Below are 26,320 nucleotides of genomic sequence, written 5' to 3' on the forward strand. Positions count from 1 at the left end.
TCTGGAGGAGCATTGGCCCGTGCCCTCTGACCTGGGTCCCAGTGAGAAGTGATTGGGACTGGATCTGCCGTCTCAGGTGCTGGGTCCTGACTGAGTCCCGAATCGACTCGTTCACGAGCGCCTGCTGCGCTCACAGCGGCTCAGCGTCCACGGGCAGGAGGTGTGGGGCCTGGGTCCCGGCCGCCTCAGCCAGCTCCTCGGGACGCCGGGGCCCTGGAGAGGGGTGGCGGGCCGGTTCCGGGAGGGTGGGTCGCCCCCTGACTTTGGGTTATCTCATTCTCCAAGCCCAAGAGGAGGCGTGGGGCGGAGCACTCAGGCCACGGGGCGGTTCCGGAAGGTTCCTGTCCGCATCCCCGACCATGCACCCCCCGCCCTGGTGACAGTGCCGCTCTCTCCGCAGGCTCCAAGGAGTCCCTGTTCTCCTGCGCCCTCACGGCCAGCGAGGAGGCCATGGCGATGCTGGAGGAGGTGGTCCTGTACGCCTTCCAGCAGTGCGTCTACTACGTCTCCAAGGTGCCGCGCCACGTGCGCCTGGGGCTTGAGCGCCAGCCCTCCGGCCCCCCCGGCCCCCTGGCCCCGCCCTCTGTCCCCCAACACTCGGTCCCCCCACCCCAGCCTCGCCCTCTTGTCTCCCCGGCCCCACTCTCTGGCCCCTCGCTCGCTGTCCCTCGCATAGACTTAGCCCTCCATTTCGCTGCTCTGGGAAACAGCGGCCCTGCCCGTCCTGACCCCTTTGCCAGGCCCCCCGCCGCCCGCGCCCTCTGCGCCTCCGCAGGAGCTTTCCTGAGCCTCCTGCACCCCTGCGGCTCCTGTGGGGCTGACACGTGGTGTGGCGGGGGTGGGCCCTGGGCCTCTGCTGGCAGCGCTTTCCTCTGGTCCCCAGGCCTTGTACGTCTGCCTCCCAGCCCTACTGGAGTGCCCCCCGTTCCAGTCAGAGTGCCGGGAGAGCTGGAGCACGGGGCCCCCGCTGCCCGAGGAGCTGCGCCGCGTGGTGGCCGTGTACCAGGCCACCCTGGACCTGCTGCGGCGGCTGTATGTGCACCCTGAGGTCGCCGCGCAGGTGCTGGCGTACCTCTTCTTCTTCTCCGGCACGCTGCTGCTCAACCAGCTGCTGGACAAGGGTGAGGGCGGGTACACCCCCGGCGCGACTCGTGTCCTCGGGGGGGCCGTCGTGCTGCGTTGGACGCGGGCAGGCGCCCCGGCAGCATGTGCAGGGGGCCCTCCGGCCTTTCCTGGCTCCTGCTGTCCCCACTCAGCCCCCGGCCCCTGAGAGGAAGGATCAAGCTCAGGGAACTGGCGAGACCTTTGACCCAGCCTCACCAGCGCCCAGATCTCCTCCGTCACCTGGCCCAGGCTCAGGGCCGCTGGGATCTCTGGCCGAGGCAGAGCTGGGGCACAGGGCTGGGCGAGTGGGGCAGGCCCATGGGTTCTCCTGCCGCCTCCCCCAGGGGTCTGGAAGCAGGGGGGAAAGCTGGGAAAGTAATGGAAGGCCTCCCGTCTGTCCAGAGGCCGGGGCGCTGCTGGGCTTGTCTCCCCCAGGGACGCCCTGCGAGGGCTCCGCATCACCCTCCCGCCGTCCCTCCCGCAGGCCCCTCTTTGAGCTGCTTCCACTGGCCCAGGGGCGTCCAGGCCTGCGCCCGCCTGCAGCAGCTCCTGGAGTGGGTCAGGAGTGCCGGCTTCGGAGAGGCAGGGGAGCGCTTCTTCCGGAAGCTTTCCTGCACGCTGAACCTGCTGGCCACGCCCAGTGCCCAGCTCATCCAGGTGAGAGGGGCTGGGGGCGGTGGTCGCTCTGGGCTCAGCAGCTTGCAGTCCCTGCGTGCAGGCAAAGCACGCCTCAGTCCTGTCCAACTCTTCGCAACCCCATGGACCATAGCCCACCAGGCTCCTGTCCATGGGGATTCTCTAGGTAGGAATCCAGGAGTGCACTGCGTGCCCTCCTCCAGCTGCAGCCCCTGGTGCCCAGCTGTCACCCTGCCCAGCACGTTTGTGTCTCGTCCCTGACCCACAGGGGCGCCCTGCTGACAGGCGGAGGTGAAGGACCCTGAGGTGGGGCGGTCACCCCAGTCACCTGGTGGCCCCATCTAAGCTCTTGAGTCCTTAAATCTGGGAAAATATTTGCAAATGATGTGACCGACAAGGGCTTCATTTCCAAAATCTACAAACAAGTCATAAAGCTCAGTATCAGAAAATAGCCCAATCAAAAATACGCAGAAGACCTAAATAGACAGTTCTCCAAAAAAGACATACAGATGGCCAAAGGCACGCGAAAAAGTACTTGACGTTGCTAATTATTAGCAAAATGCAAATCGAAACTACAAATCGGTATCACCTCACGCCTGTCAGGACGGCCATTGCTAAAAAGCCCCAAACAAAGAGATGCTGGAGAGGGCGTGGAGGGCCCTCTGTTGGTGGGAATGTGAACTGGTGCAGCCACTCTGGAGGACAGTGTGGAGAACCCTCAAAAACTAAAAATAGAGCTGCCATACGATTTAGCACTTAATCCGTATGGTAGTGAGGTAATAGTAAAAATCCTTCAAGCTAGACTTCAACAGTAGATGAATTGAGAACTTCAGATATTCAAGCTGGGTTTAGAAAAGGCAAAGGAACCAGAGAGAGACCAAGTTGCCAATGTCCGTTGGATCATAAAAAAAAGTGAGGGAATTCCAGAAAAACCTCTGCTTCATTGCTTATGCTAAAATCTTTGACTGTGTGGATCACAACAAACTCTGGAAAATTCTGAAAGAGATGGGAAAACCAGACCACCTTACCTGCCTCTTGAGAAATCTGTAAACAGGTCGAGAAGCAACAGTTAGAACTGGACGTGGAACACCAGTCTGGTTCGAAATTAGCTGGAGGACGTTAAGGCTGTGCACCGTCCCTCTGCTTGTTGGCTTGTACGCAGACATCATGCAGAATGCCAGTCTGGCTGAATCACAAGCTGGAATTAAGGTTGCTGGGAGAAATGACCAACAACCTCAGGCACACAGATGACACCCCTCTAATGGCAGAGAGTGAAGAACTAAAGAGCCTCTTGAAGGTGAAAGGGGAGAGTAAAAAAGTTGGCTTAACACTCAACATTCAAAAAGCTAAGATCATGGCATCCGGTTCCATCACTTCGTGGCAGATAGATGGGCAAAAAGTGGAAATAGTGGCAGATTTTCTTGGCCTCCAAAAGCACTGTGGATGGTGACTGCAGCCACGAAATTAAAAGATGCTTGCTCTTAGCAAGAAGAGCTATGGCGAACGTAGACAGCATATTAAAAGGCAAAGACATCACTTTGCCAGCTAAAGGTCCATCGAGTCAAGCCAACGGTCTTTCTAGTAGTCATGTATGAATATGAGAGTTGGACCATAAAGATTTAGTGTTGAAGGATTGATGAATTTGAATTGTGGTGCTGGAGAAAACTCTGATTCAGAAAGACACGCACCTCAGTGTTCATAGCAGCACTATTTACAACATCCGAGACGTGGGATCAGCCTGAGCGTCCACAGACAGGAATGGGAAGGGAGGCGTGGTACCTGTGTGTAGTGGAATGCTGCTGAGCCATTAGAAAGAATGGAATAACGGTGTTTGCAGCGACAGGGGTGCAGCCAGGGAGCATCATGCTAGGCAAGTCGGAAAGAGGAGGACGGTTGCCGTGTGATGTCGCTTGTGTGCAGAATCCAGGATAAGACGTAAAGGAGCTTATTCACGAAGCAGAGGCAGGCTTGCAGACATAGGAAGCACACGCGTGGTTGCCAGAGGGGGAGGGAGAAAAGGGAGGTTAGGGGCTTGGGATTAAGAGGTGCAAACGCCTCTGCGTGAAGTAGGGAGACAGGGATTCTCCGTGCAGTGCAAGGAGCCACAGAGGGCCCTGCAGTAAACCGCGATGGGAGAGTCTGAAGGAGCCGCAGGTGGGTGATTCTGTGTGTATAAACCTGTGCCGGCAGTTAGCAGCACTGTCAGTCAACTTTGCTTCCGTAAAAGGAAGAGAAGGCAGAAGAGTGGGTCAGAGAGACAGGAGAGGCAGCGGAGGACCGGCCGGGGCGCGCGGCGGCCTACAGGATTCAGGAGCAGCCGGACACGGGACCCCTGCCCTGGAGCCGCCGGGGAACACAGCCCCCGGCCCTCGGTCTAGCCCCGCGTGAGCCGTGCCCGCCGTTTGTCCCCGAGACCTGCGAGACTGTGTTCTCGCTGCCACATTCGAGCTTGTTTGCTACGACAGCAGCCGGCGGCAAGGATGCCAGCTCGCCCGCCTCCCTCGCTTGTGCCATGACGCGGCCGTCACCGGGCGGGGTGAGGCCGCCAGGCCCTTTCCTGCCGGGCGGCGGGCAGCCCCATGGGCTCACTCCCTGCCACCCGCCGTCCTGCCCCGGGCTGTCACTCGCCGCCCAGCACCGTCGTTGGCCACCCTCCAGACAGGCTGTCTGGGGAGAAGCAGCTTGTTTAAAAAACCGCCGACATCCTCGTAAAGAGGAGTCGAGTATCCGTGACGTAATGACCGGGTGCTGTGAGTGGGAGAACAGCGGGGCTTCTTGGAAGTTAAAGCTGCGGCAGCAGAGGCGCAGAGTTGGAAGTTGAAGTTCAGGGAATTTCTCAGAAAGTGGAGCCCGTGAGATGGGAAGGGGGTGCCCGGCCGTCGGGCGCCCGTTGACTCCCTCCCTGGAGAAGCAGCCGAGGCCTTGCGGGGTGCGGTGAGGGTGGGGCCGCCCCCAACACAGCTCAGGACCCCCGTGACCCCGCCCAGGCCTCTGATGTTGGCAGGGAAGTGAGGCGCCAAAGGGAGAGAGGAGGACCGTAGGGGACAGGCAGTGACACCTGCTTCCTAGCAGCAGGAGGCCAGAGAGGCAGAGAGAAGGGGCCAGGGCCTGCGCAGGACGCGCCCCCGCGGGCTCTCAGGGAGGAGCCTGCTTCTCAGGAGCTGATGCACAGCTGCCGCCCAGGTTCCCCGTGAGGGCCTCCTGCCTGGAGTCCTGAGCCCTGGTGGCTGGAGGGTGCTTTCCCACCCCCGGCCCTCGGAAGCTCCCCCCGCAGAAGGCAGGGGTGGTCTGAGCATTCCGGGAGCCCTCCCTGGTCCCCATCACAGCCAGAGCCGGTCCCCTTAAGGACCTCACTGTCCGCCTGGCCCCTGGGGGCTCCCTGGAAGGCAGGCTGGCCCCCCTTGCATGGGGTGGGCTCCGAGGCCTTTGACCAGGAGCGCTTCTTGTCGCAGATGAGCTGGGCGAGCCTGCGGGCCGCGTTCCCCGCCCTGAGCCCTGCGCAGCTGCACCGGCTGCTGACTCAGTACCAGCTGGCCTCGGCCATGGGTCCCATGAGCGCCTGGGAGCCGGGCGCCCAGGACAGCCCTGCTGCCTTCAAGTCAGGTGAGGCCCCTCCGAGGGGGCACAGAGCTGGGGCGTCGCCTGTGGGGGCAGGGCAGGACCCCTGAGGAGGAAGGTGGCCCAGGGCTGGGGCTCCCCTTGGCCCCCGAGGTCCGGGCTCGGTAACAGGTCCCTGCTGCCCCTCGAGGCCTTGCCCAGTGCTCGGCCACCAGGGAAGGGGCAGGCTGTCCACACTGGGCAGCTCGACACAGCGAGGTCCTGGGCACACCTGCCGTGCCGACAGGCTCGTGCACACGCTCTTCGTGAGTTGGCTGAGCTCCTCTCGTGAGCCGTGTGACAGAGACGGACAGTGCAGGGTGGGGGTGCAGACGGAAGGGGCTTTGCCCCGTCTCCCCCTCATCACCTGGGCTTGGACTCTGGACAGTCCCCCCTTGTACTGGGTCACGTCCAAGGCCTGCGGGGGGCTCTGTCTGGGGGTTGGGTGGGCCGTGCCCCGCGGGTGACAGTGCGGGTTGCTGTCAGCATGGCTGAGGGCGCCCCCCAGTGTGGGCGGGTGCTGGGCCGGGGGTGCCGGGGAGGGCGTGGGGTGCATGTTCCCCCTGGCGGAGCTTGGGTCATCCTGGTGGCCCCTGGGGCTGGGCCGGCCTGGGTCCCGCCCCCGGGTCCCTGGGGTCCTGTGGCGGCGGGCAGGTCGCAGGCAGCACCTCCTGGCCGAGGTCACAGCCCCTTGCCCCCCCCCAGAGGAGGTCCTGGAGTCCTATGAAAACCCCCCGCCCATCGTCTTGCCAAGCGAGGGCTTCCAGGTGGATCTGGACGCGGAGTGCCCGGACGAGCGTGTTTCCCAGCACCTCCTCTACCTCCGCCACTTCCTGTGCGGCCTGCGGAGCCAGCCCGGCCCCAGCGGAGCGCCCGCCCGGCCTGAGGGCCTCCAGGTGCCGGGGACGCTGCCGCGGGAAGCCCGCAGCTCGGGGCGGCCCCTGCTTCCCCTCTCACATCTGGGGCTGAGTTTTCTCTTGTCTCCCCAGGGCCTACACCACACCAGTCCCGAGGGCCACCCTGAGGCCCAGAGCTGCCCCCCGCCTTCCAGGGACCCCGGTGGGGGAGCCCAGGAGGCTGGCCTGGAGCACCCTCTCCCTTCCGTGGGGAGTCCCTGGGCACAGGGCCTCCCAGGAAGGCCGCCCAGCTGCCTGAGCCGTGGGGGCCCCTACGCTGCGGACCCACACGGGGACCCCTCATGCCTGCTCACACCCCCAGGCACGCCGCTCGGCCTGGAGCCTGCGGCCCCCGACTGGCCCGAAGGCAGCAGTGCCTGCGGGAGGGCGCTCCCGGAAGGGCGGAGGACGGGACCCGGCGGCCCACGGGGCGCCTCCCGGGAAGGTGAGCCCACCAGCTTGCCCTGCGCCCTGGCGGCTCCCTCAGGGTCCTTCCCCTGCGGAGTAGGGCAGCATGTCTGGCTGGGCTGTCAGAGTTGCCCCCGAGCGCCTGTCACCCTGGAACCCAGAATGGGCCCTAGCTGGGCCTGGTTGGGGGGGAACACCCTGGAACACAGGGTGGGGGGGAACACCCTGGAACACAGGGTGGGGGGGAACACCCTGGAACACAGGGTGGGGGGTCCGGAGAGGGGGCTCGGGGGGGAATGGACGGCTCCTGATGTGCGTTCTGCCCCGGAGCTGGTGCAAGGCCTGTGGGTTGGGAGGATGGGGGAGGTGGAGCCCTGGGCGCTGGCCAGGCTGAGGGCGCTGAGGGGCAGCCCTGGCGAGTCCTTGGTGTCCAGCCGAACTGGGTGGGTGGCCCTCGGGCAGGGTCCCTGGGGTGGGTGCGCCTGAGGCAGGACACCGCTCAGGTGGGCAGCACGGCTGGCCCTGTGAGGAGGACTGGCTATCCTGGTGGGGAGCAGCAGGGCCGCAGCTCGGAGGGGCTGAGGCCGGGCCGCCCCTCGACCGCTGAGGGGTGTGAGGCTGGGGAGGGAGGCGGGTGAGACCGAGCGGAGCCCTGCTCAGCCTCCTGAGAGGGTGGAGCCCAGCGGCAGCACCAGGCAGCCTGCCTGTCCCTGTCCCCCGGACGGCCCCAGCAGGCCTTCCCTGGACCTTCGGGAGCAAGTGTCCTCTGGAGCAGCTGAGCTGGACGCGGGTCCCGGACTTGGGGGGAGTCTGGACAGAGGCCTGAGTGGCCGCCCCTCACCCGCCCGCGGCACTTTCCCGTTCTACAGGAGCCTGTGCGGCCCCAGAGGACGGGCCCCCTCCGGCCCTGTCTAGCCGCAGCTCCAGCACCGATGACTTCTGCTACATGTTCGTGGTGGAGCTGGAGCGTGGCCCCTCGGGGCTGGGCATGGGCCTCATCGACGGGATGGTGAGTGGCCGCCCCGGGCCCAGCTGGGGAGGTGTGGAGGTGCTGGTGCCGGGGCCCCACGGAGCCCTGAGGCTGCCCCTCTCCCGCAGCACACGCCCCTGGGCGCCCCTGGGCTCTACATCCAGACCCTGCTCCCGGGCAGCCCCGCCGCGGCCGACGGGCGGCTGGCGCTGGGAGACCGCATCCTGGAGGTGAACGGCAGCAGCCTGGCGGGCGTGAGCTACCCGAGGTACGCGCCCCGCCCCGGGGACGAGCCTGGCCGCCGCCTCAGAGCCCAGCAGCGGCCCTGTCACTACCCGCTTTGGAGATGAGCAATGCGGCGCAGCGTCGCCTCCTCCCCTTCCTTCCCTCACGCACCCTGACGCCACCGCAGTCCCCACCCAGGGGCTCAGGCGCCTCAGGCTCGGGAGTGGCAGGGGCGTCCCGGCTGTGTGATCCTGGAGCTCCGTCCCACTCGGGCGGCTCAGGGTTACTGCCTCTGACTCCCCTCGGGACAGCAGTTGTGGGGAGGCTGCCCCCCCCCCCCCGCCCCAGGTGGCACCAGGAGGCGCCACCCGCTGGGCCGGCGCCGAGTCCTCCCTGGGCGGGCTCGTCTACACCAGCCGCGTCCCTTGGCTGCTTTCAGGGCAGTGGATCTGATCCGACACGGGGGCAAGAAGATGCGGTTTCTGGTGGCCAAGTCGGATGTGGAGACGGCCAGGAAGGTCCGCTTTCGCACGCCGCCCCCCTAGGCGCCCTGGGCAGTGGGCCGCCCGCCTGCACGTCTCCTCTGCCAGGCTGTTCCTCGCGGGTGCGCCCCCTGCAGCCCCTTCGTGTATGTTCTATTTATATGACATAACGTTGTGATGTTTGTTACAGAGCTTTTATGTTTGAAGATTTTAATGGAAAAATATAGATTCAATAAACTATCTTTCATATTCCAGAGGGTGGTAGGGCATGGCATCTGGGGGGCACCATGCTGGTCCCCGGAGGGGACACAGGGGCTCCTGGGTCTGCTCCCATCCCTGCCAGCGTGGGAGACCGGTGACAACACGGGACCCTGGGGGTGGTGGGATGGCTCTGCCTAACTCCGCGTCTGCCCTCCCCCCGCCCCAGACGAGGAGCAGGCCGTGCCAGGCAGCCCCCTGCCACGGAGGGAGTGCGAGAGCTGCCCACCACTGAGTGGGCTTTGCGCTCGGGGTGCCGCGATCAGCAGTCCTGAAGAAATGGTTTAGAAACCTCGGGAGGCTATAAAGTGGGAGTTTCGACCCACTGTGGGTGCCCAGGCCTCCCAGGGCCTCATGCCCCTCCGTGTCTTCTCTGCCGCGGCTGGGCCCTAACACCAGCCTGGCCACCCCCAAGCTCTCCACCTGGCATCCGCCTGGTGTCCGGCCCGCCTCCTGCCCCAGCAGCAGGGCCACACAAAGGGCTGTGCTGGTGTCACGGTGAGGCGCTGACCGTCTTCAGCAGGTTTGGCCGCGTCCTCACCAGGCTCAGAGCCTGGGGCCGGGCTCTGGGCCTGCGTCCTCCTCTGATGGGCACAGACTCTGGGGACGAGGGGTCCTGGCCAGTCCGCTACAGACACCGCCTACGTGGAAAGGAGTCTCCTGCAGGGAGCAGCAGCCCGGTCAGCCCCAGGTGGGTCCCAGGCCCTGGGGCTCAAGTGCCACGAACTCCCAGCCACACCCTGGTGAGTGGGATGAGTGGGGCGGGTGGGGCGGGTGGGCTGGGTGGCCCTGCTGGCTGCTCTGTGTCGGCATCGGGCTCCGGATGCCTTGAAGCAGCTCCGCAGGTGCTGGGCAAGATGCATTTTTCCTTGAATTTGTCTGGCTGCTGCCTGGGCTGCTCTCTGCGGGGAGCGGGGGCTTCTGAGGCAGCGTCTTGTTGCGGAGCACAGGTGCTAGGGGCACCGAGCCACCAGGGTGCCCGGATGAAGCGTGCTTTTAAAAAGTCCTTTGAAACGTATGCTTGAACCCAGAAGGAGCTCTTAGAGCCCAGGTTGAAATGAGGCCTGAGGCCTGCTGACCTCCCCCTACCTCCGTGGTGCTGCTTGCCTGGGGGGGCGCCTGCACACCTCAGTCCCGCGGGTGTGGGGTTAGACCTCGGGGCTCCTCTTCTCGCAGGGAGTGGGAGCTGCCACCTGTCTGTGGTGAAGTGCCCAGGTCACTCCCAGGCCGTTCTCTGAGGCGGGTACTGTTGTTACCCCACTGAAGGGAATGGCTGCTCACTCCAGTATTCTTGCCTAGAGAATTTCATGGGCAGAGCCCATGGGACTGCAGAGTCAGACACAACAGTCCCTCAAACACGTTCTCTTGTTTCACTTCCAGGTAAACGTGGGGCGTGTGGGGCTGTGCTTTTCTGTCTGGGCAAGTGAGCGCCAGAATAACGGGATACCCCACAGAACCCAGTCTCTGCAAGCCACCGCTACCCTCCTCTCTGCGCGTGGGCACGGCCTCAGGTGAGTGCTCTGTGGGCACGCAGACCTCGACCTTGACCTCACACCGTGGCTGGGTCAGGCTCCCCGGCCCGCAGCGTCCACCTGTGTGTGGTGCAGCCGCCCTGCGGGCCGCCTGGCCCCGCCGATGAGAGGGCGCACGCTCCCCACACGAGGCCAGAGCAGGACGGGGCGTAATCGCCACCTCCACCTGGGCGGCAGTGAGGATCTGAACTCTGGTGGTTCAAGTACTCAGCCGCCACAGAAGTCCACCCTGTGAAGAGAGTGCTAAGGGGACACTGCGGAGGGCCCCTGGCTCAGTGTGAGGAAGCAAGATCCCCCCAAAACCCACGTACTAGTTCTTAGGCACATTTGGGACCCAAACTTGCCACATCTGACGACCTGAAAACCCTGAGAGCTGTCCGTTAGGGGGCGTCTGGCAAAGCAGAGAGTGTTTCTCCAGGGGTCATGGTGCTCCATCTGGGCCTCCGGGGACGCAAGTCCAGAGGGCTGGGCAGCAAGGGTGAGGGGCTCGCTGGGGCTCCCAGGGCTGGGCCTTGTGGGGCAGCAGCGCCTCCTGGTGGCTGGGCCCCTCCCAGCTCAGGTGGGCGGGAGCGCTGGGGCTGCCGAGGCTTCTGGCCCCCCCCACCCCGGCACCCAGTGTGTCTCCCGCTTGGGTAAGAGCAGAGTGCACCTGATCTCCCGGGTAAGGCTTTCAGCGGCAGGTGCTGGGGTGGTCTCGTCCTGCCGGTGGGAGACTGCAGGCCTGTGGACGCAGCAGGGCCCCCAGACCCGCCTTCCCGTCTCCAAGCTACTCAGGAGCATGAAAAGCCTTCCTGTCACTGACCAGACTCACCTCCCAGTGGCCGCCTCCGGCTCTGGGAGAGGGACACGGCTCCTTTCTGACCGCATGTCAGCGCTCTGCCCTCGATCATTGGGGACACATGGGGATTAGGTGGGAGGACCACCGGGGAAGGCCCCACCCGTGGGCTCCCCACTTCCTGGGTGGAGATAAACGGAAACAACCCTCCCTTGTGCGCACAAATATTTTGTGAAGGAGGTTTATTTTTTTCTCCTCTTACCCCCAAATAACAGCAGGACACAGACCAGGCAGCTTCCACCCATGCCCAAGAGGGGCCAAAGCCAAGTCAGTGCTGTTCCCCCCAGAGGAGGCAGAGACTGAGGCTGAAGTGGTGGCCTCCCCCGCCGCCTCCTCCCCAGGTTTCTTCGACTTCTGAGGCCACGGCAGGGACTGAATAGCAGGCTCTGCAGCCTGGTGCCCACTGGGCCCGTCCCCCTCACCCTGGCAGGAGGCCTGCCTCCCGCTCCAGCAGCCGGCTGACCATGTCCAGGGCCAGGGGCAGGGCGGTGTTGCAGTCGCGGTGATAGCGGGGCTGGGACACCTCCATGCTGGGCGTGAGCACAAACTGGGCCACACTGGGCATCTTGAGCAAGTTCAGCAGCTCGGTGGCCCTTGTGCGGACAGCTCCCAGGTCATCCTCGCCGTGCACGGGGCCCACGGCTGGGCTCTGGGCCAGTGTCCTCATTTTGGACAGGAGCAGAGAGACCCTGGGGGTGGGTCAGCCTGTCAGCGCAGGAGCACCCCTCAGGTGGACGGGGGCTCGGGGAGGGGCCCAGCCGCCAGGAGCACAGGCCAGTGTGGCCTCAACTGAGGAGTGCCCACAGCCCAGGCCACTGGCGCCCAGCTGGGAGGCTCATGCAGATGCTCTGCCCAGGTGTCTGGGAGGGGGCCACCACCGAGCCCTTTGCTTTCCCCACGGGAAGGCGGCAGGTTGTACCTGGGGATCAGGTCTTGGCTCCGGGAGGCCAGCTTGGTCAGCGTGGTCATGAGCACAGTGATGACCTGCGGAGGACACCTGGGAAGGGTGGCGGAGGGCCGAGACTGGGTGACCTCGAAAAGCAGGGCCTCCAGAGCTTCGAAGAACCTGTTGATCTGCTCCACGGTGCAGCGCCGGTCCCAGGACACCGAGAGGTACTCGCCAATGGCCCACACCTGGGCGGGGAACAGCACTCAACCCGCAGCAGGCCCCGTGGCAGGCGCGGGCCAGGGCAAGGGGGAGGCCGCCTTACCACAGAGGTGAGCATGTGCCCGGTGCTGCGGGGTCCCCCCAGGCTGCCCACGAACTCCAGCAGCTCTTTGGCCCGCTCGACCACCAGCGGGGGGTGCAGCCTGCACAGGCCCGGGAACTCGGAGCTCAGCACCCTGTCGGAGAGGACACCGCTCAAGAGACCCCAGCCCCACGGCCCGGCAGGAGAACCACCAGGTGGTGGGCCGGGCTGGCGAGGGGATGAGCCTGCCTGAGTCAGGCCTTCAGAAAGGGCACCTTCTGGAAGGCGCTGCCCAAGAGAAGCTGGCGGGGGAGGGGATGAGGCAACTCTCTGGAGGGGGAGAGTGTGCGGCAGCCCACGAAGTGTGGCTGGGCCTGGGAGGAGGCTGGGCAGGGGCTCTGCACCGACCAGAGCTGAGGGCACAGGGGGGCTGGAGCCGCAGGAGGGGTGAAGCCCCGCAGAGCCGCCGGGGGAGACCCACCTGTGCACGTCGGCCTCATACCCCTCAACCTGGAAAAGCGAGTCACTTCTCTCCAAGAGCAGCAGTGCCAGCTGGCTGGCCAGGGCCCCATCGGCAAACTGGGAGGGAGAGACAGCCTGGGTGCCCGGCCAGAGGCACCTGTGCGCTGGGCCCCGCTGTGTATGCTGCCCTGGGGGCTGCTCACATCCACATTCTGGGGGGACAGGAGCTCGGCCCAGGCTGCTGTGAGCAGTACTTTGTGCCCTGACCCACGTACTGCTGCGGTTGGCCCCGCAGCTCTGGCTGGCCCTCTGCTGCGGGCACAGAGGCCCTGGGAGGCGGGCTCACCTGTGTCACCGCTGCGAAGAACGCTCTGAGTAGAGTGGGCACAGCCTGGGCACACTGGAGTACCCGGGCGCAGCTGGCCAGGGGCTGCAGCAGCTGGTGGAGCGGTGTCAGCCTGGGGACACACAGCCCTGTCCTAAGCACCCGCTGCTGCCCTCGTCGGCCTGCCCTAGCTCCCCCGGGACACGCGTGTGGGCAGGGCGTCTGCGTCTGCCTCTCAGGTGCTCAGCCTTACTTCTTCCGTCTGCGGAAGGAATCAGTGTGCCCCCACCCGCCGGAGAAGCAAGGACGGGACTGGGTAGTGAACAAACCACAAGCTCAGTGCCCGGGAAGTGCTCAGCCATGCAGCCAGCGCTGCTGGTGGCTGTGAGCAGAACTGTCTGGCCAGGTCAGAAAGCAGCAGGTTCTGGGCCGGGTGCCGGCCACAGTGGCCTGCGCTCAGGGCCCACCACCGAGGGCCTACCTCTCCACGGTCCCGCTGGCCTTGGCCCGCAGCAGGTGCTGGAACAGGCCCTGGGCCTGGGGGTCCCGCAAGGCCTCCAGGCAGCCGGGGGCTTTCACGGAGGCGTCCCAGAGCGGCCTCTCAGACGCAGCCTGCAACAACCTGCAAGCAGAGACGGCGGGGTGGGGCTGGGACGCGGCTCCAGCCCCACCCCCTGCCCCGTGGTGTCCCCGGTCAGGGAGAGACTTGAGCCGCCGTCACCCTAATGGCACCTGCTCTGGAGCAGGCAGGGCAGACATGTGGGAGTGGGCAACAGCGGGCTGGGCTCACCGGAGCTGCAGCTCCAAGGCCGCGGTCAGGCTTGGCAGGTCCAGTAGCAGGTGGAGCATCTCCACGGCTGTGCCCGCGTCGACCAGCGCCGGCAGGAGCGCCACAAACTCAGAGGTGAGGGCCGGACTGCTCCAGGCCAGGAACTGCAGGGAGGAGGGGCGCCTCAGTGCCCCCAACCCCAGGGTCGGGACGTGCCCTTCACCGTCTTCCCCGGGATCCTGCTTGCTTCCACCCGGACCTGGTGCCAATGACCACTAGCCATCATTTCTTCCTGACTGAAGGACCGAGTCTCTGATTTTGGAAAAGCTCCGCAGTGACATGCCAAAAACACCCGTCAAAGAAAAGGCGCCAAAGGGATGCCACAAGGGGCGCAGCCGCCCAGTGGAGACGCTAACTCTGAACCAACGCCGTGGGCTCTGCCAGCCCGAGCGCACCTTCCCAAAGGAACGGGCCACCGCGAGCATGGGTGCCCGCTGCCCCAGAGGCCCAGCTCACGTGCCTTGAAAAGGTTGGGGAAGCTGGTCCTAAGAAGGTCCAGGTTGCTGCCGGACAGCAGGAGGTGGTCCCTGCAGAACTGGACGAACTCGAAGGCCAGCACTGGGCTGTGGAAGTGTTCGGACGGGATCCTGGTGAAGAGGTGTTGGCAGACGGCGTCTGCGTCCACTGCGGCAGCCTCCCCTGAGAGCACCGGCTCCGTCAGGCCAGGAGGCCTCAGGCCTGGCCTCCAGGGCCTCTCGCGTCCCCAGGACACCCTTGGCAGACACGTCTGGCGTCATAAGCGCGGGCTGAGCGCACCCAGCTCTTCCCCAGTGTCTGGCCACAGACCCACCCCTCTGGGTACAGAGACGAAGACTGTTCCTTAGAGGGGCTGGCTTCAGGCACCTTCTAGGGAACTCCTTGGTAAAGAGAGCTTGAGATTACCATCACCCTGGTAACATTTTAAAAATCCCCTGCACGTGACTGCTAAGCGCCTATCAAAGCACTGCTGCTCTACGGCAGCAGAGGGGCCGCCCCTGCCCGGCGCCCTGTTCCCCAGCGCAGGAGGCGCTCACCGTGGTGCAGGAAGAACTGGGCGACGGGCAGCAGCACACGGGCGCAAGCCGGGTCCCCGCAGAGCCGGGTGCGCAGGGCCCGCAGACTCGGGAGGGCGCGGTACAGGAAGGAGGGGTCCTGCCGACAGAGCACGTCCAGCACCAGCACGGCCTCCACCAGGCACTGCGGAGACACGCGTGGCTCAGAGGGAGCCGTGGGCCCTGCCTAAGGCTGCCCGCTGGCACTCACCGCCTTCTGCAGGTCTGAGTCGGCCTTCCTCAGGGCTCCTGGGGGAGGGAAGAGGGCTACCTGGTCTCTCCGTCCCACTGGCACCTCCGGATGAGGCGGCAGCCTGTGTTCTGGAAACTCAAAGGGCGGCCAGGGAGCCCACACCCGGGGGGACCCCAGCGCGGACACGATGCAGGGCAGGTGGGGCAGGCGCAGGACTCACGCCGGCCGCTCTGCTCCAGGAGGCGCTGGCAATACTCCAGGGCCTTTTCCCGCAGCCACTCGGCAGGCGGCAGCAGGTGGCTGGCGGTGGAGGCGGCCGAGAGCACTGACACGGTGGAGCCCTCCAGCTCTGACCTGTCGTCTAAAGAGAGGGGCGGCTCAGCAGCTCGCAGGGACGGGTGGTCTGGAGGGCGGGGGAGTGCCCGTGGGCTGCCAGGGCCGGAGCTCAGTCCCACCTGCTCCCACCCTCACGGGACACCCGTGGTGGGGACACCCGGACTGTCTAAACCGCTAGCAGGCGTGCGGATGAGGAGTTGCTTGACTCCAACGCCTGGAGCCCACGAGGCTTGGCCAAGGCGCCCAGGGGCCCGCCCTGTCCCACCTGCATCCGTGGCACCCCGGCGCGTGGGGCCGCCCTGCAGCAGCCAGGCCCGCAGCATGGAGAAGGCCTGCACGTTGAGCCGCTGGTCCTCCGTGAAGCGCTGGCCCGTGGACAGCACCGTGAAGAAGTCTGTGGCCACGGACCCGTCCATCTCAGTGACGGGGCCCGGCTGCAGGGGACAAGGAAGGTCAGCAGGCACGGCGGGGCCAAGAACAGCCAGGGCACCCTCGTAGGGCGTGAGAACACGGGCACTTGGGCTGACGACACGGCCCCGCTCCGGATCCCCACCCACACAACCCGAGACTCCTCACAGCATCACGGGTGCAGGACCCAAGCACCACGCCCTCAATGCCCAGCTGGAGACAGGAGAGGGGTCATCCTGGAACCAGGGAGGTGCTCCCACAGGAGAAGCTGAAGGCAGCCCGTGGGGTGGCCCCGGGACAGGGCAGCCCCCACCCCCACTGCCCCGAGACTCACCTGCCGGGCTCTGGGTGTGGAGAAGAAGCCCCCGGAGGCATGGGCCGCCCCCTGCTGGACACTGGCGTAGCGGAGCCAGTCCCCCAGCCGCTTGCTGAGCGCCTTGGTCTGCTCTGGCGGGGGGGGAGGGGACACCGTGGGGACGGAGTTAAGTCTGCGTGGCCCCGGTGGTCAACCCCTGCCCCCCCACGCCGACACTGCTGACCTTCAGGAAGGGCATCTGGGGCCAGGCTGGCGACCTTGGACACGACCGGGAGGAGGTGTGTCAGGCTGGGCCCCTCAGACTGCCGACTCTCCAGGACCTTGATGACACACTGGCCCACGGTCCTGACCTGCTGCGGGTCGCCCTGCAGAACCCCTGGCGGAATGTGAACACCAACTCCCCCCCCAACAACCACCACTCTGCCCAGGCGTCCAGAACATCACCAGGGCAGGCCCGGACCAGCCTGCTCGCTCACAGGGCGCACACAGTGGCTGGATCACTGAGCCCAGGGCCACCAGGGGTGGGCTAGGGGGCCGCGGCAGTCACGTTACCTGGGCCAAGAGCACGGAGGCCACCAGCCCCAGCTGCCGCGAGCTCTGGGCGTGGTCACAGGACAGGCTCAGGCTGTCGGAGGGCGCCATCTCTCGCAGCACAGCGGCACAGAGCAGCTGGAGCCGCTCGGGGCAGCGGGGCGAGCAGAGGGCGGCCTGCAGCAGCGCCACGCACGTGGGCTCCAGCCTGGAGGGCAGGGGCTGGTCAGCCTCCGCGGGACTGGGCAGGCTGCCCGGAGGCCGGGTGGGTGCTCACCTCCTGCTGTACTTGGTGGCCGCCACGATGAGGAAGAGCCTCCGCAGGGCGTCCAGGGTGTCGGGGCCCCAGTCCTCCGCCTGCAGCAGCGCGCTGATGCGGGCACAGAACCTGCCCAGCTCCACAGCCCCGACCTCCCTGCAGGGACAGGGAGACCGCCGCATGGGTAACTGGAAAGGCCGCCCCAGCAGGGGGCAGGCCCTCACGAACAGAGGGGCCCGGGTGTTGTGGGCAGGTTGCTAGGCCCCTCGGGATGAACCGCTGACGGGTACCCACCCAGGTCCTTGCCCCTCCCCTGCCAGCGGGAGACCCTCATGCCACCAGCGTCCACAGCAAGCCTTCACACACTCAGGTTTTGTTATTCCAGGACCAGAAAAACCAATTGGTTTAGGAGTCAAAACTAAGGGAGATTTTAGTTTGAACCAAGTTGCTTTTCAAAAGATTTTTTTAACTTCTGGGAACAAGAATTAAGCATGATAGAGCAAATATTATGACATTACTCTAATGCTTAATTTGAAATGTACATATATCTACTAAGCATTTAAAACAGGTTCCATACTGAATGTGGTCTCAAGACAGCCTGCTCCCCATTCCATGCTGAAAAGCAAGGAGAGGCAACATGCCAGCAAGTCACCATGCTGCGAGCTTTGGGGGGTTCTCGGAAGCACGCAGCCCACAGCTGGGCCCTCCCCCAAGCTGTGGGTGAAGCCCTCCAAATCCGTTCTGCTGGCACTCAGGGTCTGCCGTTTTGACCTTAGAGCACATGCACCCCCAGCCTCTAAGGCTGTGGAGGGGCCCTGGGCCGTGGCTTGCGCTTCCCCGTTTACTTGAGGGCTGGCAGAGAAGTCCCAGCAGACCTCCCGCCACTCCCCCTTACTCCGGCTGGAGCGGGACGCAGCCCCTACAAACACAAGCAGAGGCGTGAGTGGGCGGAGGAGACTTGGCCCTGGGCTGGTCCAGCCTGCCAGCCTGTCCCAGACAGCAGTGCCCCTCATCCACATCCCAACTCGGCCCCTTCCAACCAAAGGACTCTTCTGAAAGGAGAGTCCAGCCACCCACACGCTCAGCAGCTCCGAGCCTTCCCTACTTCACCAAGGGCACCGTGTCCTGCTCGCCTGCCTTCGCCCGGCTTGGACCCTCTGCCCGGAGCGCTCTTGGCTGCTTCCCTTCCTGCTCTGAGCTGCTGGTTAGTCGTCTGGTCCTTCAGGAAAGGCCCCCAGCCCTGCACTCACCCTCCCCGCTTACCCAAGTCCCACTTTCCTCTGCAGCTCACAAGTCATGCTTCTGATAAGTTTCTCCATCCTTCTTTCCATCTCTGAAAACTTTATAACTAAAATTTTCTCCCAAAACTTTAGTAATTTGTTTTAAAGTGTCACAAAAAATCAAAGAAATAATGAACACTAGTGAAACACAAGTGATAGTTACTTAACCGTTCCTCAAATCTTAACAGGAGTTCCTGTCCACCGAAGCGGCAGAGAAACGAGACGCAGGGCTGCGCCTTCTGCCTTTCAGTCTGTGAGTTTATGACTGAACAGAAGACAAGCTGGGAGCTCTGAGTGGGTCTCGGTTCTTTGTGTCCCGGCAAGAACTGTGGGGCACGCACATCGCAGGCTGAGTGAGCTGCTAGCATTTCCTCTTTTCTGGGGCGAGGAGAACGGGAGAGCAGGAGGACAGAGCTCACTTCCCCCATGAGCAGACAACCACAGCGACGCGAGAGGCACACTGAAAACAAACGAGCCTGGCTGGGAGAGGGACCCACATGGACTTGGGGAGGAGGAGCGATCGGAGGGACACAGGAAAGGGGGGGTACAGGGGCTTGAGTGCCGTCCTGGGGACTGAGGGTGTGAACCACACACTGCGTGTCCCAGCCTTGGAGTCTGACACCAGGAAGACGAGTCCTTTGGGTGGTTTGGAAACCAGTGAGGCCATCAGCAGGGCTGCGAGAACCTAGCCTCCACTTGTGACACATGGGCACAGGCTCGCCTGCGGCTCAACTAAGGCAGAGGAAGCAGAACGCGACTGTCCGGGGTGTCCCAGGGCACGTGGTGGTAAAGAACCGCCTGCCAGTGCAAGAGATGCAGGTTCGATGCCTGGCTCAAGATCCCCCCACTCCAGGGTCCTTGCCTGGAGAATCCCACGGACAGAGGAGCCTGGCAGGCTGCAGCCCGTGGGGTCACAAGTCAGTGGGACGCGACTGAGCACGCGCTGGCTGGTTTCCATGCCGGCCCAGGTGAGCACCTGCCCTGCTCCCCTTTAAGGGCAAGGATGCCACTGCTGGGAGGGGGGTGAGCACACACTCAGGGAGCAGACCCAGCCTGGACCTCATCCTCAGGGCTTCTGCTCCAGCCGTGGGACCCGACCCCACCCCACAAGGGCAGTGATGGCCACGGTGGTGAGGAGAAGCCAGCCCCTCCTACCAAGGCAGCACCCTGGGGCACCCCTTCAGGGTCACACGCGGCATTAACTGTCCCATCTGATGCCACAGGCACCGAGCAGTAAAGCAGAGTGAAAGGGCAGAGACCTGAGAAGACAACTGACGAGACATGATTCCCAGAACAAGAGTTCCAAGTGTTAGTAGGAAGACTGCTGTCTGAACTAGGGAAAAGAATTGAACACAGAATTTTAACAAGGAGCTAGAAAATATGAAAAAATGATCAGAGCAGATACATACAAATGAAATGAAAAGCATACTAGAAGGAATACCAACCGGCTACGTGATACAAAAGAACATGTAGGTGTCGTGGAAACTATCCAATCAGAACAGCAAAAAGAAACACATTTTAAGAAATGGAGACCAATTAAGACCCCTCTGGGACAACAGCAAGGATGCTAACATTCACATACAAGGGTCCGAGAAGGGTCGAAAAGGCATTCGATGAGATTATGACTGCAAACTTCCTGAACCTAAAGGAGGAAACAGCCAGGTACAGGAAGCAGAGACCCTGAAAAGACAAAACCAAAGACACCCACCCCAAGACACACCAAAATTAAAGTGGCAAAAGCTAAGGAGAATTCTAACGGGAACCCCCATATGGCTATCAAAGAGGAAAAACCTACAGTCTAGGGTGCTTTACCCAGCAATGTTGTCATTCAGAATTAGAGACGAGGTGAAGAACTTTTCAGACTAGCAAAAACTGAAACAGTTCATCAATACTACACTGACCCTAAGAGTTATAGGAATTTATAGATTAGGGAAACGCCCATGAGTAAGCGCAAATATATAGTAAAGGCTGTGGGTCCACCACCTAAGCTACCACAAAGGTCACATACATGAACCCCATGGTAGGTAACCACAAATCAAAAAGCCTCAAGAAACGATGGAGAAGCAGTATAAAAACAGCTGGAAAGCGAGCAACAGCATGGCAGTAAGTGCACGAAAGGGAAAGTGAAGTCGCTCAGCCGTGTCCGACTCTTTGCGGCCCCATGGACTGTAGCCCACCAGGCTTCTCCACCCGTGGACTCTTCCAGGCCTGAGTACTGGAATGGGTTGCCATTTCCTTCTCCAGAGGATCTTCCTGACCCAGGGATTGAACCTGGGTCTCCTGTGTTGCCGGCAGATTTTTACCATCTGAGCCACCAGGGAATCTCCCAATACCCATCAGTAATCACTGTAAATGCCAGTGGACTATTATGCTCCAATCAAAAGACATGAGCCAAACTGGAAAATCCCATGGATGGAGGAGCCTGGTGGGCTGCAGGCCATGGGGTCGCCAAGAGTCGGACACGACTGAGCGACTTCACTTTCACTTCTCACTTTCATGCACTGGAGAAGGAAATGGCAACCCACTCCGGTGTTCTTGCCTGGAGAATCCCAGGGACGGGGGAGCCTGGTGGGCTGCTGTCTATGGGGTCGCAGAGTCGGACACGACTGAAGTGACTTAGCAGCAGTAAGCCAAACTGATTAGTTTAAAAACAAGACACAACAATTATATATGCTGCTTAAAAGACTCCACAACTGAAGACACAGACTGAAACCAAAGGGGGTGGAAACAGAGACTTCATGTGAACAGAAACAGGAAAGCAGGGCAGCAACACTCATTATCAGACACGGCAGACTCTAAGCAAAGTCCAACAGAAGACAAAGAAGGGCCCATACACGAAGAGCACAGCATGCTCACTCACATCTGCACGCCCAGTAAAGCAGCGCCTAGATACTAACAGGCCAAAGGGAGAGCTGACGGCGGTCGAGTGACAGCAGGGGGCTTCAGCATCTCACACCAGTGGGCGCACTGTGCTTAGAGGCTCAGTCGCATCCGACTCTGCCCGCCCATGGGCTGCAGCCCTCCAGGTGCCTGGGATTTCCCAGGCAAGAATACTGGAGTGGGGTGTCATGCCCTCCTCCAGAGGATTCTTCCCAACTCAGGGATCGAACGCAGGTCTCCCGCACTGCAGGCAGATTCTTCACCATCTGAGCTACCAGGGAAGCAACTGTATCAACAGACTTATTATCCAGACATAAAGTCAGTAAGGAAGCAGCAGCCTTGAATGACACAAGCTGACAAGGCGGGCGCTCCATCCAGAACCAGCCGGGTACACACTGTTTAAAATGCACATGGAATGTTCCCAGGATAGATCACAAGTTAGATTATTAAATGAGCCTCAACAAATTTAAGAGGACAGAAATGATACCCAGTACCCTTTCTGACCACAACAGTATGGAACTAGAAATGAATTACAGAAAGAAAAAAACGGGAAAAACACAAACATGTAGAGTCTACACGCTACTGAGCATGCTGCTGAAATAAGCGGCACAGAAAAGGAAGAGCAAATAGAAAGCACCTCAAGAAGAAAACAACACACCCCCAAATCGACGGGCGCGGCAAAAGCAACTCCAGGAGGGTAGTTTACAGCAATCCAGGCACACCTCAAGGAACAACAGTCTCAAACAACCACCATCTAAACAACAGAAGAGACAAAGGCCACAGTCAGCAGATGGGGGGAAATATAAAGAGCGGAGAAGAGGCAAGACAGACGGGAACAACAGACCAGAAGGTGAGAAACACGAGAGACTTCACGTGTGAAATAGGATAAATTTCTAGAAACAACAGACAATCTGAACAGACCTGTCAAAAGCAGACAGGTAATCCCAACACTCAGGCTATGAAACAGACAAGGAACGGCAGAAGATCATTTCTAGAACCCTGCACTTTCACTGCTGAGGGTGAACAAGAACCACAAGCCATGAAGTACGGCAAAAAAAAAAAAATCCTACACCATGGTCAAGTTAGATTTATGTTTATCCCAGGGTCACAAGGATGCTTCAACATCTGCAAATCAATCGGTGTAATATACCATGTTAACAAATGGAAGGATAAAATTCACGTGACCATCTCAATAGATGCAAAAAAAAGCACTGGACAAAATTAAACATTCATTCACCACAAAAACTCTCATCAAAGTTGGTATCAGTTCAGTTCAGTCGCTCAGTCGTGTCTGACTCTTTGCGAACCCATGAATCGCAGCACGCCAGGCCTCCCTGTTCATCACCACCTCCCGGAGTTCACTCAGACTCACGTCCATCGAGTCCGTGATGCCATCCAGCCATCTCATCCTCTGTCGTCCCCTTCTCCTCCTGTCTTCCCAGCATCAGAGTCTTTTCCAATGAGTCAACTCTTTGCATGAGGTGTCCAAAGTACTGGAGTTTCAGCTTTAGCATCATTCCTTCCAAAGAAATCCCAGGGCTGCTCTCCTTCAGAATGGCCTGGTTGGATCTCCTTGCAGTCCAAGGGACTCTCAAGAGTCTCAACACCACAGTTCAAAAGAATCAATTCTTCGGCTTCTGCTTTTGAATATGCTATCTAGGTTGGTCATAACTTTTCCAAGGAGCACCATTGCATGGAAAAAGCCATCCACTGTTTCCACTGTTTCCTATCTATTTCCCATGAAGTGATGGGACCGGATGCCATGATCTTTGTTTTTCTGAATGTTGAGCTTTAAGCTGTGAGTTAGTAGCTCTCGCGATGATGTACTCTGCAATCAGCCTCAATTGGTCCATGTCCAGTTCTAACTGTTGCTTCCTGACCTGCACTCTTAATCCAGTCAGTTTGAACTCTTCCTGATTTTGGATCTCAATGCATGCTGAGGAGTTCCTGGCTTGCCTCTCATTCTTTTGGCATTGCCTTTCTTTGGGATTGGAATGAAAACTGACCTTTTCCAGTCCTGTGGCCACTGCTGAGTTTTCCAAATTTGCTGGCATATTGAGTGCAGCACTTTCACAGCATCATCTTTCAGGATTTGAAACAGCTCACCTGGAATTCCATCACCTCCACTAGCTTTGTTTGTAGTGATGCTTTCTAAGGCCCACTTGATTTCACATTCCAGGATGTCTGGCTCTATCATGATTATCTGGGTGGTGAAGATCTTTTTGTACAGTTCTTCCGTGTATTCTTACACTTAATATCTTCTGCTTCTGTTAGGTCCAGACCATTTCTGTCCTTTATCGCATGAAATGTTCCCTTGGTATCTCTAATTCTCTTGAAGAGATCTCTAGTCTTTCCCATTCTGTTCTTTTCCTCTATTTCTTTGCATTGATCGCTGAAGAAGGCTTTCTTATCTCTTCTTGCTATTCTTTGGAACTTCGCATTCAGATGCTTATATCTTTCCTTTTCTCCTTTGCTTTTTGCCTCTCTTCATCAAGGGAACATAATAAAGGTCATTTATGACAAACCCAAAGCTAACATCATACTCAACACTGACAAGCTGAAAATACTTTTCTTCCAGTATCAGGAACACATATAAGGGTACCCATTCTCACCATTTCTATCTATTTAACACAGTGTAGTGTTTTGTAGGAGCACTTTAGTAAGAAAGAAGTCCTAGCCACAGCAGACTAGGAGAATAAATAAAAGGCATAAAACTTGGAAGGGAAGTAAAACCCACTATTTGCAGATGATACGATACCATATATATATAAAACTCTAAAAATAAAATAAAATAGAAACACCTCTAAAGTTTCCACCAGAAACTATTACAACTAATAAAATAACTTCAGTTAAGTTGCCAGGATACAAGATTAATATTCAGAAAACCGTTGCTTTCCTATACACGTTAAAATCATTTGAAAAAGAATAAAATACCTAGGAATAAACTTAACAAAAGAGATGAAAGACCTATACTCTGAAAACTATAAAATACTGATAGAGGAAACTGAAGATGATGCAAAGAAATGGAAAGAGATCTCATGTACACGAGTTGGAAGACTTAAAACTGCTAAAATCTCCATATTACCCAAAGCAATCTACAGACAATGCAATCTCTTATCAAAATACCCATGGTTTTTCACAGAACTAGAATAATTCTAAAACATGAATAGGCAAAGCAATCTTAAGAAAAAGCAAAGCTGGAGAGAGGTATCATGCTCTCTGATTTCAGACTGTACTAAACTACAAAACTACAGTAATGACTATGTAAACATCATGGTACTGGCAGCAACACAGACACACACACAGCCACACACAGCAACACACACACAGACACACACAAAGACACAGACACACAGCAACACACACAGCAACACACACAGCAACACAGACACCCCACACACACACACCCCCCCCAATGAAACAGAACAGAGAGCCCAGAAATAAAACCACACTTATGGTCAATTACCCTACGACAAGGGAGGCAAAATGCAGGAGGAAAAGACAGTCTCTTCAGTCCGTGGTGCTTGGTGAAGCTGGAGCTGCCTGTAAAGGAAGGAAACTGGAACATTTCCTCGCACCATATACAAAAACAAAATGGATTAAGTAACCTAAATGTAAGATCAGAAACCATAAAGCTAGAAGAAAACAAACACTCTGTGACAGAAACAGTGGGAACGGTTTTTGGCCCTGTTTCCTAAGGCAAAGGAAGCAAAAGCAGAAACGAGCAAATGGGGCCCAATTATTACACTTAAAAGTTTCTGCACAGCAAAGGAAACCACCTTAATGGGAGAGAACATTTGCAAGTGATGTGACTAACAAGGGTTTAATATCCAAAGTAAACAATTCACACAACTCAATATGAAAAAGAGTTTAAAAAATGGGCATACGACCTGAATAGACATTTTCCCTAAGACGACCTACAGATGGCCAACAGGCAGATAGAAAGACGCTCAACTGAGAGAAACAAATCAAAGTCACAACGAGGTAACACCTCATACCTGTCAGAAATGCTATCAAATGAGAAGACCACAATAACAAACTGGTAATGAAAAGAAGTCCCCGCACTGTTGACCCTTCCTAAAAATTGAACTCATTCCTGGGTGTATCCCAGCCTTGCACCCCACCAGAGCCCCAGCAGATTGAACCAAGGTCTGACTCTCAGCGCCACAACACGCCACTGAGCCCGCGACTGATGACCCGACCACCAGCACACAGCACATGCTGGTGGTTATCAGTGGAGACGGAACCGGGGAGGGGAAGGGGTTAAGAGGCACAAACCAGGCGTTAAGCAAGGTACAGACATATTGTACAGCACAGGCAAGGTAGTCAATGTAACAACTTTAAATGGAATGTAATCTATTAAAATACTGAAGTACTACATTGTACCCCTGAAACTGATGCCGTGAATCAACTGTACTTCGACTTCTTGAAAAAGCTATTTTCCCTTAATACAGCTTCTAAATTCAAAACAGGCTGAACTGGAATAGTGGAACTTGAGTATTGGAATATATGTCCAAGATTGGAAAACAGTGCCAGCCGACCTAGCCGCTAAGATCACAGGAGCACAGGCTCAGCCAGGTCAGCGCGCCATTTTGGCCGCCTCTGCGTCTCCTCGAGTAGCGCACTGAGGGCTGCCGAGCGGGGTCTGGCTACCTCTGTGAGAGTGGCTAGTGGGGCGACCAGTCAGTGGGCGTCCAGGCAGCCCGGGGCCAGAGGGCCGAGCAGCATCCCCTCAACACGCCCAGCGCGCGCGCGACTAAGTCACTAAACCCTTCGCGGCTCCCCGAAGCCCTCGGAAGGCATCGGACTCGAGAACCTCGCACACAGAGCTCGCCACGGCTTAGTCCAGCAGGCTCCCCGGCGCCTCTGCGGCTTTCCCGGCCCTGCGCCGCCGAGCCTCCGGCCCACCCCCGCGGGGCCCCAACCGGCTAGCTTTCGGCTCTCCCCTCAGGGCGCCGCTCGGGCCCGCCGCCTCCCCCGGACCTCCTCACGCCGGGCCCGGCCTCCTCCGAGGCCCCGCGCTGAGACCCACCGCCACACGCCCGAGGCGCTCACCTGGCCTGGCGGAGCAGACTCTCCGTCCCCGCCGCCAGCATCCCGCCGCCGCCGCCGCCCTGAGGGCGGGCCGCGCGCTCCTGACGCGAGCGCCTCGCAGAGCAGTGCCCGCACCGACGCCGGCTTCCGGGCCGCGCAGCGTGCCGCGTCACGTGGGCTCGGCGCACGGCCCCCGACCAATAGGCTTCGACGCGGCGCCTCTGCACGGGGGAGGGGGGCGGGACTCTGCGCTGGGGGACCTGCACGGGCTTCCGGCGCTTTAAGCCGCGGGTCCCGGGATCG

General features: G+C 60.0%; 2 protein-coding genes and 1 long non-coding RNA gene across 8 annotated transcripts in view; 2 read left to right on the forward strand and 1 right to left on the reverse strand.

The window, feature by feature from the left end:
• The window catches only part of RADIL (Rap associating with DIL domain), a 121,312-nt gene extending 112,740 nt beyond the window's left edge, over positions 1 to 8,572 (forward strand). For 2 of the 3 annotated variants that reach the window (XM_042240547.2, XM_042240548.2), the window contains 8 exons: positions 401 to 513; positions 884 to 1,121; positions 1,589 to 1,761; positions 5,193 to 5,343; positions 6,043 to 6,678; positions 7,511 to 7,650; positions 7,740 to 7,879; positions 8,276 to 8,572. In XM_042240547.2, the coding sequence (XP_042096481.1) occupies positions 401 to 513; positions 884 to 1,121; positions 1,589 to 1,761; positions 5,193 to 5,343; positions 6,043 to 6,678; positions 7,511 to 7,650; positions 7,740 to 7,879; positions 8,276 to 8,381 (1,697 nt within the window). In that variant the 3' untranslated portion in view covers positions 8,382 to 8,572. The remainder of the gene's footprint in view (positions 1 to 400; positions 514 to 883; positions 1,122 to 1,588; positions 1,762 to 5,192; positions 5,344 to 6,042; positions 6,679 to 7,510; positions 7,651 to 7,739; positions 7,880 to 8,275) is intronic. The other variant, XM_027961229.3, reaches the window with a different exon arrangement.
• An 18-nt stretch (positions 8,573 to 8,590) lies between these two features.
• On the forward strand, positions 8,591 to 11,108 carry LOC132658542 (uncharacterized). The gene is made up of 2 exons (XR_009598342.1): positions 8,591 to 9,319; positions 9,957 to 11,108. It is a non-coding gene; the product is annotated as an uncharacterized LOC132658542 (long non-coding RNA).
• AP5Z1 (adaptor related protein complex 5 subunit zeta 1) lies at positions 11,109 to 26,120 on the reverse strand. 4 transcript variants are annotated; one of them, XM_042240549.1, is made up of 17 exons: positions 26,039 to 26,120; positions 16,842 to 16,979; positions 16,586 to 16,772; positions 16,257 to 16,398; positions 16,052 to 16,159; positions 15,575 to 15,703; positions 15,194 to 15,334; positions 14,992 to 15,029; positions 14,763 to 14,925; positions 14,210 to 14,388; positions 13,711 to 13,853; positions 13,402 to 13,542; positions 12,942 to 13,053; positions 12,615 to 12,712; positions 12,155 to 12,287; positions 11,863 to 12,077; positions 11,109 to 11,632 (listed from the first exon to the last, which is right to left on the reverse strand). In XM_042240549.1, exons 1-17 carry the CDS (start codon positions 26,077 to 26,079, stop codon positions 11,362 to 11,364), a joined length of 2,379 nt encoding a protein of 792 aa, XP_042096483.1. In that variant the 5' UTR covers positions 26,080 to 26,120; the 3' UTR covers positions 11,109 to 11,361. The 4 variants fall into 4 exon arrangements, with proteins under 4 accessions (XP_042096483.1, XP_027817250.1, XP_060261723.1 ...); XM_027961449.2 differs by having other exon boundaries at positions 15,575 to 15,743; positions 16,052 to 16,164; XM_060405740.1 differs by lacking the exon at positions 14,992 to 15,029 and having other exon boundaries at positions 16,052 to 16,164.
• Positions 26,121 to 26,320: the final 200 nt, after the last annotated feature.

This window comes from Ovis aries, chromosome 24 (assembly GCF_016772045.2).
Source record: "Ovis aries strain OAR_USU_Benz2616 breed Rambouillet chromosome 24, ARS-UI_Ramb_v3.0, whole genome shotgun sequence".
In the NCBI taxonomy this organism is placed as follows: domain Eukaryota; kingdom Metazoa; phylum Chordata; class Mammalia; order Artiodactyla; family Bovidae; genus Ovis; species Ovis aries.

Bases quoted from the DNA above. Each gene is read 5' to 3' on its own strand.
- AP5Z1 (XM_027961449.2), bottom strand. From the start codon at position 26,079: ATGCTGGCGGCGGGGACGGAGAGTCTGCTCCGCCAGGCCAG. The intron at 12,288-12,614 runs GTGGGTCTCCCC...CCTCTCCGACAG, and splicing joins TATGAGGCCGACGTGCACAG to GGTGCTGAGCTCCGAGTTCC. The intron at 12,078-12,154 runs GTAAGGCGGCCT...TTCCCCGCCCAG, and splicing joins GGCACATGCTCACCTCTGTG to GTGTGGGCCATTGGCGAGTA.